The sequence below is a fragment of the Hetaerina americana genome, unplaced genomic scaffold (assembly GCF_022747635.1).
Source record: "Hetaerina americana unplaced genomic scaffold, ioHetAmer1.1.p SCAF_396, whole genome shotgun sequence".
NCBI lineage: Eukaryota > Metazoa > Arthropoda > Insecta > Odonata > Calopterygidae > Hetaerina > Hetaerina americana.
Window position 1 is genome coordinate 32,905 of NW_027286981.1, and position 15,185 is coordinate 48,089.

At 46.7% G+C, this 15,185-nt stretch overlaps 1 protein-coding gene across 1 annotated transcript in view; it reads left to right on the forward strand.

Annotated features, from left to right (window-relative positions):
* The window catches only part of zfh2 (Zn finger homeodomain 2), a gene marked incomplete at its 3' end in the record, with an annotated part of 30,621 nt that extends 16,070 nt beyond the window's left edge, over positions 1-14,551 (forward strand). Inside the window, exons 11-14 of the mRNA XM_071589606.1 lie at positions 829-963; positions 2,241-3,323; positions 6,242-7,175; positions 14,304-14,551. Coding sequence (XP_071445707.1) covers positions 829-963; positions 2,241-3,323; positions 6,242-7,175; positions 14,304-14,551 — 2,400 coding nt within the window. The remainder of the gene's footprint in view (positions 1-828; positions 964-2,240; positions 3,324-6,241; positions 7,176-14,303) is intronic.
* Positions 14,552-15,185: the final 634 nt, after the last annotated feature.

The window sequence follows — 15,185 nt, forward strand, 5'->3', positions numbered from 1 at the left end:
AAATAGTGCAATTTTATCCAAAAATGGCTATATTTTTTAATGTCGTAAATGTCGGTAGCAGATAATTGGGATAAGAGTATGCTACTTATGTCATTCTGTCACTTAGATTAGCAAGAACTTCTGACTGTGTGCAATTGGGATGGTATCATTGCTTTTATCTAAAGTTGTTCGCGTAAAATAAAAGCGTGCTTGATCAAGTACCAGATATTGGACAAGTGCTTGTGTGAAGTTCCTTCTTTCTTTATTTTACTTATTCCTAGTATCAATAAGGAAGTGGTTTGTTAGAGGGAGTCCAGTTAATGTTGTGTTTGATCCCACAGCGTGTTGTTAATTTCGCATAGGTTCAGGTTAGGGTGGCTATTTCCTCTTAGCCGTCTGCTGTTTTCCAGGAAGACCTGGTACTCGTAAAACTGCAGAACCTGTCCAAATTCGCCTGCAATAGAGCCCGGGCCGTTAGTACACAGAACACTCACCCAATAAGATAACGCGACCAACATTTTCACGTCCTGAAATAAAATATACGCGTATAAAATATGATTCGTATCATACCAATGATGGTATGTTATATTTATTATATCTGCGTAAGTTGCAAAGCTTCATCGTATTTTCATGGTGCGAGACATCCTCTCCACCGATCTCGGCCATGTCAATGAGAGGTGTACGAACTATAATATATATCCAAGAAATCAATTGATACGATCATCGTTTGCGGGGTATCCGAATTTTGCCACGAAGAGTTAAAGATTTTCATAGGGTCACTGACTATTTTTGCTACCTCATGCAAAATCTGTGCCATGATGACTGATGTGTTGCCTCATTTGACCGCAGGTGGAGAGCAATCCGAGCCGTAAGATGCTGGAGTCTATCGCGCGGGAGGTGGGGCTGAAGAAGCGGGTCGTGCAGGTGTGGTTCCAAAACACGAGGGCGCGGGAGCGCAAAGGACAGTTTAGGGCTCATGCGCAGGTAAGGACTGCTTACTTGGTGCCTTAGCTCAATGCCGGGGTCACGTCTTTAGAAGACGACATTTTGACACGTTTTTTGTCCCGATCAAATGATACACCACAGAACGCTCAGGAATTTCTTTTTTTGTTCAAATCCGCTATTTTATTACGATTCACATGCGAAGATATTCATATAGTATTGAGGTATCAATCCGGGGTTTGGTTTGTGTAATCTCTTCACTCAATACCTTGTCAATCTTCTCACTCCCTCATAGCTCCTTGCCCTGAACCATTCCATTACTTGTGTCAAAGTTCATCCTTAACCTTACTTTATGATTCGTCGTGCCTCAGGATGTGTGCCCAATCAATATCCCTCTTTTTGAAGGTGTCCTCGATAAGCGACTATATTGTCGATGTTGAAAATAAGTCATTTATTTGATAACGCTCTCAAAATTTACGTCAGAAGTCATATTGAATTCATATTTTTAGTCCTGCTTTTGAGATTGAGAAATGTGGCGGAAACTTTCTGAAAATAATTGTGAGTCTCCTGGTCTTTAATCTTCAAATATGATTAGGGCATTTCTTTATTTCGTTCCAGCCAAAACATTTCATATTACCAAACATTCCCGCCTTTATAATGAACCAACAAGCCAGCATAATTGACCCGAAGGTTTGTTTGATAGGTGAAGATAAAACTGAGATGTCTGTGGATTCTGAATTTATTTTCTGAAGGCGTATGCAACGACATATTTACTATGCTTATGGCAATTTTGTTGAATTTAAGTCTTTCTTGGAAGCAATTTTTAAATATAATATGAATATATGAGGGAATTGCCTTTCTATTTTGGGTTATTTAATGTTATAAGTTATGGTCAACAAGCTTTTAATGTATTTGGAAGATTTACTTGGATTATTCTTGCGCCAAAAAAACTCATTTACTTCTGTTATCGTTAAGAAGTAATGTTTATTAAACGAAATTATTAGCTTCCTGCATTTTAAGAGAGGATAGAAGTTACCTCGGTGGTAAATAGATACAAGAAGGACAAATTCCAAAATTTATGGTTTCTACAGAAAATGTATGTAGCATCCTCGAATACTCGGCATCATTTTTCTGTGGAACCTTAAGTGTTTGAGGTTTCCTCTTTGTAACATAGGCTTCCACGTCGAAAAACCTGATACCACATATTTCGTAAAGGGGGAAATTGCATTTTCAGAAATTCCGTGCTTTTTTAATGTGATGGTCAAATAAATGTTTTCTGCACTTCGCTACAACACTTGTTTTCCTCGTTTATCTAACAGGTCATCAACAAGCGCTGCCCCTTTTGCCCCGCCTTATTCAAGGTCAAGTCTGCTCTGGAATCCCATTTGGCGTCGAAGCACGCCGACCAAGTGGCAGCCAGGGGTGGAGATGTGAACATCGACGCCTTACCCGACGAAGAACTCAGCGTCGACTCGTCCGCCTCCTTCTCGACCACCGGAGACGGCAACAACACACAGGGCGGAGGGACGCCAGGGAACACTACGCCAGGAGGAGGGAAATCCGGTGCCGGAGGCATCCTTTCTGGCTCATTTCCGGGCGCCGCATCCATGATACAGCACAATATGATCTCTCCCCTGTTCTCGCCTTTCGCGGCAGCGGCAGCTGCTGCAGCCGCCTCACAAGACGCGGAGAACTCGCTCAAGAAGTTCTACGAGGAGTCCATGAAGAGGTACATCAGCGAGATGCAGTCCCAGGCTGCACAGAACGGGATACCGGCGACGTCGGGCGGAGTGACCCCCGGGTCCGCCGCCTCAGCTGGCGGTGGTGGTGGAGCGACCGGTGGTGGCGGCGGTGGGAGTTCGGGGGGCGGCAGCGCGGCCACCGGCGGTGTCCCGGGAACCCCGGGAAAGGAGTCTCACGGCGCGACGGACTTGACCATGAAGATCAAGCAGGAGATGGGGCAATCCCCGGCCGAGGCGTCGAGCGACGCACCTCTCGACTTGAGCAAACCCGTCGACTTGAGTCGTCCTGTCCGGATCAGCACGGAGGTAGGGGCGGCAGCGTTGGCGACGGATCAGGGCCCGCTGACGGACATAAGCGAAAGAAGCGGAAGTGTCGGTTTGTCTTCTTTTGCTGGTGCGATGGGCATTAGTATGGACAGAGCGGTCAGTGTTTTGGGCCTCGGCCTTGGTGCGGAGGACGCGAGGTCGGACAGCCTGTCCGAAACGTGCACGGACAATATGGACGGAGACGAAAGTAATCCCACGTCTCCGGCTTCGAGCACCCAATCCCAAAGACACCAAACGACTCCCGCGGGGACACCGGGAGGAGGAACGCCGGCTAGCGGAGGGAGCGGTGCCGGGTCGGGCAAGAGGTTCCGGACCCAGATGTCTAGTTTACAGGTAAGGCTTAATCAAGGGAATTGAGCGACTGATTAGGCTATCCCTCTCAATGGATAATCCAAGCGCTTATTTTTATCAACGCGAGTGGTATACGGGTATATCGTTATTCACTGCGAAATAATTCCTTCCGTATGAAATACTTATTTGCCTTTTAGGTCTCCTCCGCCTTAGGAGTGTAATTAAGTTTTTGTCTGGAGAAATTCGATGTTTTTCCCAAGTTCCTTTTGGGTATATCGCTTAGCATACCCCGCCTATTTCCCTGAAAATCAAAACAGCACTATTTTCCCTACCTTTCCACTTTCCCCGTGTAGTTCGCTCAGTTTTTACTTGGTATTTTAATTTAAAGTTGATTGCTCGCTTTAAATATGACGTGGGTGCAAGTTTTTATGCCAAAAAAAAGGTAATTCCGGGAGGCTGGGGTGGTTCACCCACCTTTCCCGCTTCGATGAAACCTCTCCTCCTGACTCTCTGAATCGTTTCAGCTTCGGTTCGTAAGTTGAATTTAATTTCAAATCGCATACGGGTGGTTTTCATGCTGCGTCATGTTAATTAATTTTCTCCAGCGGGTGTATTAAATAATTATTTTGAAGAGTACATATTGGTGATATAATTGAAATATTAACGTGGCATCATCGTTTTTTTTTCATGTGTAATTTCCTTACTGATTGCAGATTAAATGTAAGACGTATGCACCTCGAAATATTAAGATGATCGTCGCCGAATTTCTCCATTCTCTCAGAATCGGAAACTAAGTTTGAGCTACCATCATAACGTTTATTTGAACGTCCGGGGTGCAGCCAAGTAGCACCTGCTGGTGTTATTAAATTATCAGTCAGGAATTCGCGAAGTTTATTCCTTCTTCCTACATTACCTCTGCCTTTGAGAATGTATTGTTAAATGTTTAATATTCGTAGAAAGTATACCAGTAGGTAAGCAATGGCTTTTGGCGCTAATTTAATGTCATCCGATTCGATTGAATGGGTATTTCACAACCTTAAAACTTTCATGATGTAAAACGTTCAGGAGCATAATCATTGCAGACTAGGCAACAGTATTGCGTTTACTTCCATTTCGAATTGGCCGTGTGATCCTGGTCAATGCTCTTAGCAGTTAAGAGTCGCTTGTTTTAGTGTCTGCACAGCATGCCATTTGTGTACTTAAAAAATAAAATAGTGCTTGAATAATAAATGACTAGTCCATACTTGCCAACTGCATTAGTTTCCAGATGCTGCCCGTTTATCCATGTTAAAATTATGACGAATCTTCACTTAGTCTCAAATTTGCATGATATCCCCTTGTCATTTGAATGGTGCTGGCCAGTATGGCGTATGTGGCTTCGTCGATGTTCTCTTGTGGTTGCATGAAGTTTTTATGTATCAGGAAATTTGCATTTATAATTTGTGGGTATTCAAATTTATTTGAAAGTTGGAAAGTGTGTTCCCCCAAAAGGGTTCTGCCTTATCAATGCCTAATTTGGTATTTGACATTGGCTAAGCTTTAAAAACCATGAAAGACTAACGGGTTGTTAAAATGTTTTTAAGTTAACATACGACGAATAGATTTTCAGTTTGTTTGATTCGTGTGTTGTTTGTCTTCATTCAAATTTATCAGCAACTCATTTTTAATGAAATAAATGTCGCATAGAGATTTGAAGAGCAATAATAATTAGTCCTTGTTCATTGTTTGAGAAATCAGATGTCTGTGGGCAAGACATTTTTCATTGATATCGTATTTTTTATGTGTAGTTAATGCGGCACTTTTTAGTGTCCGCTTTTTTTAAAAATTAGATTTGTCTTAAGAATATATTTTCCTATTTCATTTTTTTTATTCAAAATTATTTTTTTAGTATGAAGTTGTTTTCAAGATTTCTATTTTTATTTCACTTAAAAAAACATTTGAACATCCGCGCGCGTATTTTTTTTATTTGAGCGTTGTTGGAATAAAAATTCTAAGAGTTGTCGTTCTTCATTTATTTTCAGCAGCTATCGGAAGAGATATATCGATGGCGATAGTTCCAACAGAATCACAATATTTGTTAATCTGGAATTAACTCTTTTGTTTTGCATAAATAATTTTTATTTTTGTTATATATTTGCGTTCTATTATTTTGTAAGAATCTCAGAATTGAAATAAACGAACATTTTTTAGAAAATATGCTTGCGTTTCTTTGTTATTTTTTTTATTTATCCTTTTTTTCATTTCCTCGGGGTTAGGTTAATACACTCGTATTAGAGCTCTATTTTAATTTTTTTAAGATAATCAGTGACAATGACAATGAAATGCCATAGTCCACTGTCCACATTAATAATTATGGATTTCTTTTAGCTGGCATAGAATAGGCCCCATTAAAATGATTTCCCAATAATTTGACTTGCTTTATGTTCATTATTGCAATAATGGAATCACAACGCAGGTCGCTTATTTCAACTAGAATGCCCCGTGCTTAATTATGTACGCTTGAATTAATTATGAACTACCACTAACCTGTGGGTTACACAACGGAATGATAGGCTGTTTTTCTTTGAACTCCTGTTATGCAAGATAATAATACTGCAGGTTTCCTTTTGACAAAATGCTCAATAGAATTCATTTAGTTTTGATTATTGTCTTTAATCTAATTTCTAAATCGAGAGGGTGAAAAATCAGTTGGAAAAATATTTCGTAAATACCAGCTTAAAGGGGGCTTTGGAGAGAAAGAAGCATTAAGATTTCTTTCAATATTTGCATGAGCATACAGAGAAACGGCATGTGAACAGAACCGTTTGTAATCCACCTTAACAAAACATATAAATCACACGGCCAACTTATATATTGAACCATTATAGTGATCTCAGATTTGCGTTTCTTCCAACCCCAAACCCTATCCACCCAACTACGTAAACTTCAACGACCGACAACCACCACGGGACTCCGCACAGGTCAAGGTGATGAAGTCCCTGTTCGCGGACTACAAGACCCCGACGATGGCCGAGTGTGAGATGCTTGGGAGAGAGATCGGGCTGCCGAAAAGGGTGGTCCAGGTATGGTTCCAGAACGCGAGGGCCAAGGAGAAGAAGAGCAAGCTGGCCATGCAGAAGGCCACCGGCTTCACCGGAAACACCGTCGAGGCGGAAACGCAGAGACCTCCCGAGGATTGCCGGCTGTGCAACTTCAAGTACTCCCACAAGTACTCTGTCCAAGACCACGTGTTCACGCGAAGGCACATAGACGCGGTGAAGGCGGCCATCGAGGGTGGGACGGGCGGCGGGGGGGCGGTTGGCGGCGTGGGCGGGGGCGGCACCGTCCCCGGCGGAATGCGGGCCGACAACCAGGACTCCTCCCCGGCCACACCTTTCACCGTGCCCCCAACGCCGCCACTGGGGGGGCCCAACAGCAACAACCCCCCCAACGACCCTCCCACCACACCCCCCTCCGGCGCGCAGCCGCAGGGCCAGCAACACTCGTCCCAGCAGCACCAGCAACAACAACAGCACCACCACCAACAACAGCAACAGCACCAGCAGCAACAGCAGCTTGCTCAGCTTCAAATGCTGCAGATGGCCGCTGCCGCGGCCTCCTTCCCCAACTCCCTGTCCGCCGCGGCGATGGCCATGGCGGCCAAGGACGCCGGGAAGAACCCGTCTGCAGCCGCGGCCGCCGCCGCTGCCCTCCTCGGCAGCGGCGGGAGTAGCGGGGTCGGCGGTGGAGGTGGTGGTGGCGGAGGCGGCGGAGGAGGCAGCGGCGGTGGCGGCGGGCAGGGCGGCATGCCCGGGGCGGAAGACATGGCGCTTTTCCATCAGCTCTATGGTCTCGGCCTGGCCGGATTCCCCCAGGGCAACCTGTTCCTGCACCCGGCCATGTTCTCTGCAGCCAGTGAGTGCTCCTTTCCTTTTTAGACTCTCTCACTAAAAATTAAAACCTAATTAAAAAATCATTTTTATACATCTCTCCTCTCTTAGTTTCCTTTCATCCTCGCCCTAACCCTCACCCATCCCTTCATTCTCCTCATACTCGTACCCTGTCGTCTTTTTGTTTCGCTGGATACCCCTCGACTCGGAACGGTCATCCAATGTTTTGTTCAGTTTGCCTGCCCCGTTCGATGATAACGGTGTGTCTCTCTGTTTATAGCACCTCCTTATTCTCCCCAGTACAACCTCCCGTCACAAGAATCATTGCCAAAACTGTCACCACAGTTGACAAATACATGTTTTGGATAATCAGTTTCAGTCACTCATGTCTGATACGGTGTAAACATGTGACTAAAATTTTTACCCCGTTCGTTTGAAATATTCAGTGTGTGTTTTTTGTGTGTGTTTGTGTGGGTGTATATGTGCGTGAATGTGAGTGTCTGGTTGTTTCGTGCGTCGTGTAGTTCATTCATTTTCATAAGTGTACGCTGCGCAGAATGACTATAGTCTCTTGTGTTGTATTTGCTCTCAATGTAGACGTTTTTAGTCTAAGGAGGAAAACATCCACGGGAAATCGTCTCCCTTATTCAAGATAGGAAGTTCAGGGGACCCCGAGAAACAATAGTAATAGTTTCTTGTCTACTATATTGAGTAAAAATGAAATAATTGATATTCAGCATAGAGGGTGAACACTTTGATGTCTTTTTGTTGTATATAAACATTTTGTTGATGTGGATATTGAAATTAAAATTTATTTAGGTTAGATATTGTATTGCGACATAAGGGTGCGAATTGCACTGGTCTCAACCATAAAATGGTTCCTCTTTACATTGAATTTTGAAAATGTTATCTATGAATCTTAGGCATGTATTTTTTATAATGTCTATGTGTGTATTGCGGTTGAGAATCCATGTTATAAAAATGTTAGGTTTTGTAAATGTCTTTTTTATGGGATAAATGCTTTTGGCATTCGATTGATGACATTCCTAAACATTGGCCAACGAACTGTAGTTCTGCATAGTTGACTAAAATAGAGAAAACTGTAAGTTTACTTAGGACATAGCTCCTTGTAACTGTTCTGTGGATTCAGAGTGAGTTAGTATTTCATTGAGATTAGGTTGTGAAGTGGGATAATTTTTATGCATTACCTTAAAATGAATCGCATATCGACGTTGTTAGAGTTATATAAGGAAAACCATCTATTTAGATAGAAGATAGATAGTCATTTCGTTTGAAAAAATTTTAGATAAGATTTTAAGAAAAAAGTTCCTCAAATGTTCCATGGTATAATGGAAACAATAAAAACTATATCAATCTGATTTTTTCTGAAACGTGACTTGCGGTGAATAAAATCAGTGTGAAACCTACGTTCTCATGCCTTCTATTGAACAGCATGACCTCCCGCTATTGAGACGGATTTTTTTTTCATCTGTGATGGAGAGCAATGGCGGCAGTACAAAAACGAAACTAATTGAACGTACTGTGTTTCAACGGAGGCGTTGTCGAAAGTGTTTCACAGGTGGGGAGGGAATGGATGGGACTTCATGCAGGCCGCTTCGGACAAGTCTCGGGAGGCTATTATGTTTTTTATTTATTCTTTCGCCGCCGTAACGCGGAGATTTTTCTCCTCATCGGCGTAATGTCAATAGCCTCATTGCAAGTCCTTTTATAACGTACTTTGCACCGATTTTTCCTCCCATATCCTCCCCATCGTCCCCTCGGCGATCGCATGAGGCGTAAAAACTTCTTCTTGTCTCCCAATTGGAAGAATTGTCGGACCATGAACTTTTTCGAGGATGGAAAAATAAAAGCAGGGTGAGAGCGGAGAGTGTGAGAGAGGCAGAGGAGAACTTTTGTCACTGCTTGAGAGGATTCACGGAAGCGTGACTGATTTTCTCTCATTCTTTTCACGCCCGCTCCCCCGTTAACCTCCCTCCCTCCCCCAACCGCCACCCTCACCCACCCACCCACCCAACAAATCTCCCTGAATACCCCCTCCTCCCCACCCCCGAGCAACTTCCCCGGCTTTCTCCCTCTCTCCGAATCCTCCGCATGCCCAACCATCCGCATACAATGCACGGCTCGTGTGTGTTTATGTGAGTATGCGAACCAGTGTTGGGTTCGCGCGGTGCGGAACCCACTCGTCTCCCGCCATCCTTCGTGGCGACCCCGCGGGGATCAAGTGCGCCCGCCCTCTCTCCTCTTCCCGCTTCGCGTTCGCCCTGGGGCGGATTGCCATTCGAAGTATCCGGGCCCCCTCGTTGTGGTGTGGACTGCGCACCACCACTGCAACAGCATCCATGACACCACTCGCGTGCTCTTCGACGCGCGGATAAATTCGCCGTCCTCTGGGGATTTCGCGTTTCTTTCGCATCGCGTGCGCGCAGTTACCTCGGAGGGTCGCGCTTAAACAAAATAGCACTCCCATTTCGTCTCCCGCGGAGTGGGATGGTACGTTTCCCGTTTCATTGGATTGGATCGGAATGCATTTTTGCGGAGATATACTCGCAAGCCGTCAAAATCGTGGACATATATTAATGAACTCGGCCTGTAATTTGATTCCTTTGGGTGTGCTTCATCGTATCACTACACACAAATCATTCCACATTTTTGCGTCGCGGTGCCGCTGCCTCTTCAATCTCGGTCTAGGTCGTGAACTCCCGCTGAAGCCAGCGGGAATAGCGAGCGAGAGGCCTCCGGAGTGAATGAATGTGGATCTAGGGTGAAAGACTACCCGGAAAGGAGTCGCAGTGGAAGGTTGGGGTCGTACTCGTTGTTGAGGGCGTGTGTGTGTGATGTGTTTAGGAGGATGCGCGGATGATGTAGAGGGGGTTGGTTGCACCGCGGGGTTGATTTTCACGGAGGGAGTTGGGGGGTGGGGTGCCGTGGGGTGTTAGTTATGAGGGAATTGGAAGCGTGTTTGAGAGGCGTGAAACGCGCATCGTATCCGGGGGCATCCGCCCACGCACGCCCTCCCCCTCTCTCCTCCCGTGTCTCGCCCGCAAGTAGGCTCGTAATCCTAGATGCCCCCTGCGCACGCCCAGTGGCCCCTTCCTAACGATCCCCCCCCTCCCCCCTCGCACTGGATAGAGGTGTATTGCCATGGCCACTCGTGCATGAAGGGTATCGGTCTTGAGACGCCACGGCGTGGATATTTCTTTTTGTGTTCGCCTTTTGCAATGTTTGGATGGACAGGGGAACGAGTTTTTACTTTGGCGTGAAATTGATGGTACTTTTCCGTGTAAATAGGGATGTGTTATGCGGGGATGATGGAATTTGAAATTTAAATGACCTGCCGGGATGGGACGTGGGAGTTGTTTTTTTCGAATGTCTGCATTTTTTCGCGGTAAAAGACGGTTCCGTTGGGTACACTAGCCTCTCTGCAAGGTGGATTTTTCAAATGACCACCGCCCGCCAACCCCAGGCGCAGTTGTGTGTGGGTGACGCATCCCGCCCGGCACGAACATCTCGTTGCGTTGGAAGTGCCGAAATTGGATTTTGAGCTTTCACTTTCCGAGTCAGTAACTTTCCGCCACTGTTCATGCTGGATTTGATGGCATCGACCTTACTAAAACTTAACGTTCTATAAAAAAATCATCGAATATGTTCAATCTTCCTTTGTGTCACCAGAGATGATTGTAACGCTATTGTTCCCATTTCACTGCCTTGACGCGACTGTTGACTTCGCCGTCCATCTATCGTATGGTGAATACATTCTTTTATAAATCCGCGGAACTTTCTTTCCCCACTCTGTTTACCATATCATACACTCAGATATCCCGTTATTTTTTTCTGAAACGTACCTAAACGACCTGGTTAATTCGACAAGATTGTTTTTTTTTCGTCACCCTTGCCGTGTCAAGGATTATGGAATCCCATCTTTGATCTGCGACGGCCACCCAATTTTGGAGATTAGGAGTGACTTCGTCCTCGGAGTGAGATTTGATTTGCTCAAAATCAATGTGGCTATTGGAATGTTATGCCCACGGCCGGGTGGAAATCCGGAAACGCTTTGATGGAGTGTGCATATGGGTTTTTGCGAGGGAAGAAGAAAATACTGCAGCGAGGGGGGGGGGGTAATGTGTGATGAACTTCGGAAGCGAAACAACGCTGCAGTTGCGTTTGACTTCGCATCCCGTCGTGCTTCTATCGGATGAGACGAGCGAGACAAGAGCGCGGATGAGACGAAGGAAGCCGCCGGGGACTTGAACGGCTGATGAGCTAGGACTCTCCAGGAAAGACAAAGACGAAGACGGAACGGGGGCGGTGACCGAGGGAGGGCAGGGTTCGTGGGTCATATGGCGCAGTGGGTGAACAGGGCTCGGAGACGTAAAGGAGGTGGTCCTGGGGGGAGGGGGAGCTGTCTTCTAAAAAGGGCTGCTTAATGTTCTTGCAGAAAGCATTATGTGGCGGATAAATTGTTTCTCTTTCAACGACTTTCCTCCCGTCCATTGTTTCCACTTTTTTTTGTGCTGTATTTTGGAGGGAGGGGTGGAGGATATTCACTTACGGGACCCTACTTCGATCAACCGTGACTGGTCGCGGTTAGCTGTGAATTTCGCCCGACTTCAAGACGGTCGTGTACCGTACCATAGTGTTTCGGAGTGCCATTTATACCTCTCCCACGAGATTTTCATTAGCTGCAGAATGAGCTCCAGTGTCCGGGAATGTGTTACGAGCATAAGTTTTCCAAAGATCCATAATTGCCGGAGTACGCGAATGAAAATGTAAATATTCAAACACAACTCAGTTTTCATACAACGATTCCCTGAACATTATAGTATGCCATGTCTGTTTTTATAATTTATTGGTAGGTTAGATCTTAAATTTAATTTCGCTGTCGAAGAACGTCTCCGAGGGAGGATTGACTTTTCCCGCGATGCTGATGGAATTCGCAGCACCTTGGGAGGAAAGAATAGAACCACGCGGTGATGCGTGGTTGATGACTTTTTTCATTCCGCAATGCGTTTAATGGCCATTTGTAAGCAAGTAACAATCTCTACATCTGTCGAATTAAATCCCATCGCCTCATTAATGGTGTCTTATCGGAAAGTTGCCACCCAATTGCCGCACACTCGCGTTATCGATTGGAAGGAAAACAAATATTCATCCATTGCTAGCGCGATGTGAGGGGAGCAGGAATAAAATTTACATCGATTCGGGCGGCGAAGTTATGTGCGATCATTTAGAGCGTGGGCCACCGAGCGGCCCGGGTGCCGTAATGCACAACGCGAGCAAATGAGGCGTGGAAAAGCGTTGCCGACGTATCTCGGGTCCTCACTGTCGATTCCGCACCACTTAACAGTGGAAGTAATAACATCCATCACGCTCATCCATTCCCCTTTGTCCGCGTGCCTTTATGAATACGTGTAGGTATTTCTTCTTCTTCCATGCCTAGCGACATGGCTTTCATCTCTTCGCTTAGGTCCACATACTGCCAATTATTGTCACCAACTTTCCACGTACGAGTACTCTCGATGTAGCTGATACTTTTTCGAAGCTTCTAGTTAAAATATAAGAATGACTCCTGTACTTGGACAGCCTTTTTTTGTTTTGGAGTTCATGAATTTTTCAAGTAATCGCATTTTAACTGAGGTTAAGTTCTTCCTGCTTTGGCAAATCTTCAAAATTTTAAAACGTGTTCATTCAGGAACATACGCACAAATGTACAGGGTGCGGACTCATAATTTCCTTTTTTTGAAAGCGTTTTGCGTTTAAAAAAAATAGGAAGTTACGCTACCGCACCCTGTATCATTTCAATTAGTATGCATGCGATTCCCACATCTCAAAATTTAGCTTATTTTATTGTTTGTTCAAAGCACCTTAACGGGTCGAGTTATTGTCACCATGGAAACTAGCTCAGTTTCATCGACGTATGTACGCATTTCCTTAGATGAGAGTCTTTCTTAGCGGTCTTCTGATCTTAAAAAAAGCGCCCATATGTTAATTATTCAATGAGAAAGATATGAATAACATCTCAAAATCCGGCGAGTCGTGAGTGAAAATTCGTTAAAAACTCAACAATTTCCTATTACTAAAATAAAATAAAACAAGGTTATTTGTTTATAGTTCGAATTGCGCTTCGTCAAACCTACCCGACAGTTAAGACATAATCTCACGTGAATGGAAGAGGGCCTTTACCCTGATACCAATTATTCATACGACCTCGTGGCGCGCTTGTGCCTGCATCTAATTCCCGCCCCAAATTCCCGCACTCGCTACGAAGGAGATTTAATGCGTCGAAACCATCACCACAGTGACGAGGAGGGTCTCCGAGGGTTCCGCCCGCGCGGCGGCCCGCCATCTTCCCACCTCCCATACGCAAACCCACCACCGCCCCTGGTGGGAGGCCCCCGACCGCAAGGGTTCCGTGGTTCACCCGGGTGGCTCGCATGCCACACGCACGCGCTTCCCTCGAAAGGGCCGCTCGTGCGAGGAGGCCTCCGGCTCCGCGTATGCAAAACGCGGGTCGCGCGCGCCGGCACAATTGGCTCCCTCTCGTCGAGTGGAGTGTGTGCGAATGCAAATTTTCGATCCCTCAAGAGCGTGTGTGTGCGATTAACCCGCGGCCTTCTCTCCGGACCCTGCTCCTCTCCCCGGGCCGCATTTCCATGGCACGGGGACCCCAGCGGGTACGTTCGTAGACGCCTGGATTGAGGACCGAAATAAATGCAAGCCATTCCTCAAACTCCCTCGGAATACCTTTCGCGGTCGCTATTTGCTCCACGCTCCCACTGTGGGGCATCTTACCCAGTGCATGATTTATTCTACCCGCTCCCGTGAGGATGCTTACACACTCCGCCGCAAAGCCTTGGGGTCTGGACGGGAGTGAATTCATTACGGTACGTGGAGTGCATGATGACGCTGAAGAACCAGTTAATCATTTCCGTGCCTTCTTTTAAATACTTTGTGAATCCTTTCTTCAATCAGTATGTGGTCTATCGGGCTCGAATAATGTAATCCTGACGTCTTGGTTTCTGTATCAGTGGTCCGCTAGGTATTTATTTGTATCGGCGGGAGACGCCGTGGAGAGGGCGTGGTTACCCTCGCTTTTTAAGGGCAGTTCGCTCGACGGTTCGCCCGTCGCTCGCAGGCGTCACTCGTTTGGGAATCCGAATCAAAATCCTTGTTCGTCACCACATTCCGCAGCCGCAGTTCACCCTTCCCCCCTCCCTCCCCCTACTCCACCTGGGAGGAAGTTTTTACACCTGCTCACGACGGAGGCGAGTGCAGCAGCAGCGCAGTAGCTCTTCCCGTTCGCTCCCTCCTCTTCCCCTCTCTCTCGCCTCCCTATTCCTCCCTCCCCCTGCACCCTCGTGCCCTACGGGAGTCCCTCCCCGGGTCCTACGCGAAGCCCCCCCTATATCATCCCCACCCTCCCCCGCCACCCCCGCTCCCTCCACCACCCTCGCGTTTTTCATAATGCGGATCCGTCCGCCATGAATACGGTATGAGGGCGGCGGCGTAGGCGTCCGGGGGCGTGTGGAGGAGGCGGGTGGGGTGGGCGGCGGGGGGGGGGGGTAAGGGACTGGTGTCTGTGGCGCGGAAGGAGGCGGCGGGAGGAGGATGCGTGCGAATCTAGCGAGGAGTTTAAGGGACCCTTGGATGTAAGGAAATGAGCGAGGGTTGAGAGCGGGAGGGGCGGAACCAGGGAGGACGGGGGCATTTTTTCCATCGAGATGGGGTGGGTTGTACCTAGTGGAATTGGCGAGAACATGTTCCCCTCTCCGGAAACCTTAGTTGCTATATATATATATATATAACTGCCCATATATACTCGCACACATGCAGGGGGAAGTGGTGAGTAGGTGGCGGCAGGCGGGCGGTGTATGTGACCGTGCACTTGCTCTAATGAGCGTCCATATGTACACCTATGTGTACACGTTTCGAACACGGCGGGACGTGTTGGCGCGTGGTGTCCCCCTATTTCGCCGGGGGCGCCGTGTAATGGGCCGGGGGGGACGGGTCGGGGGCG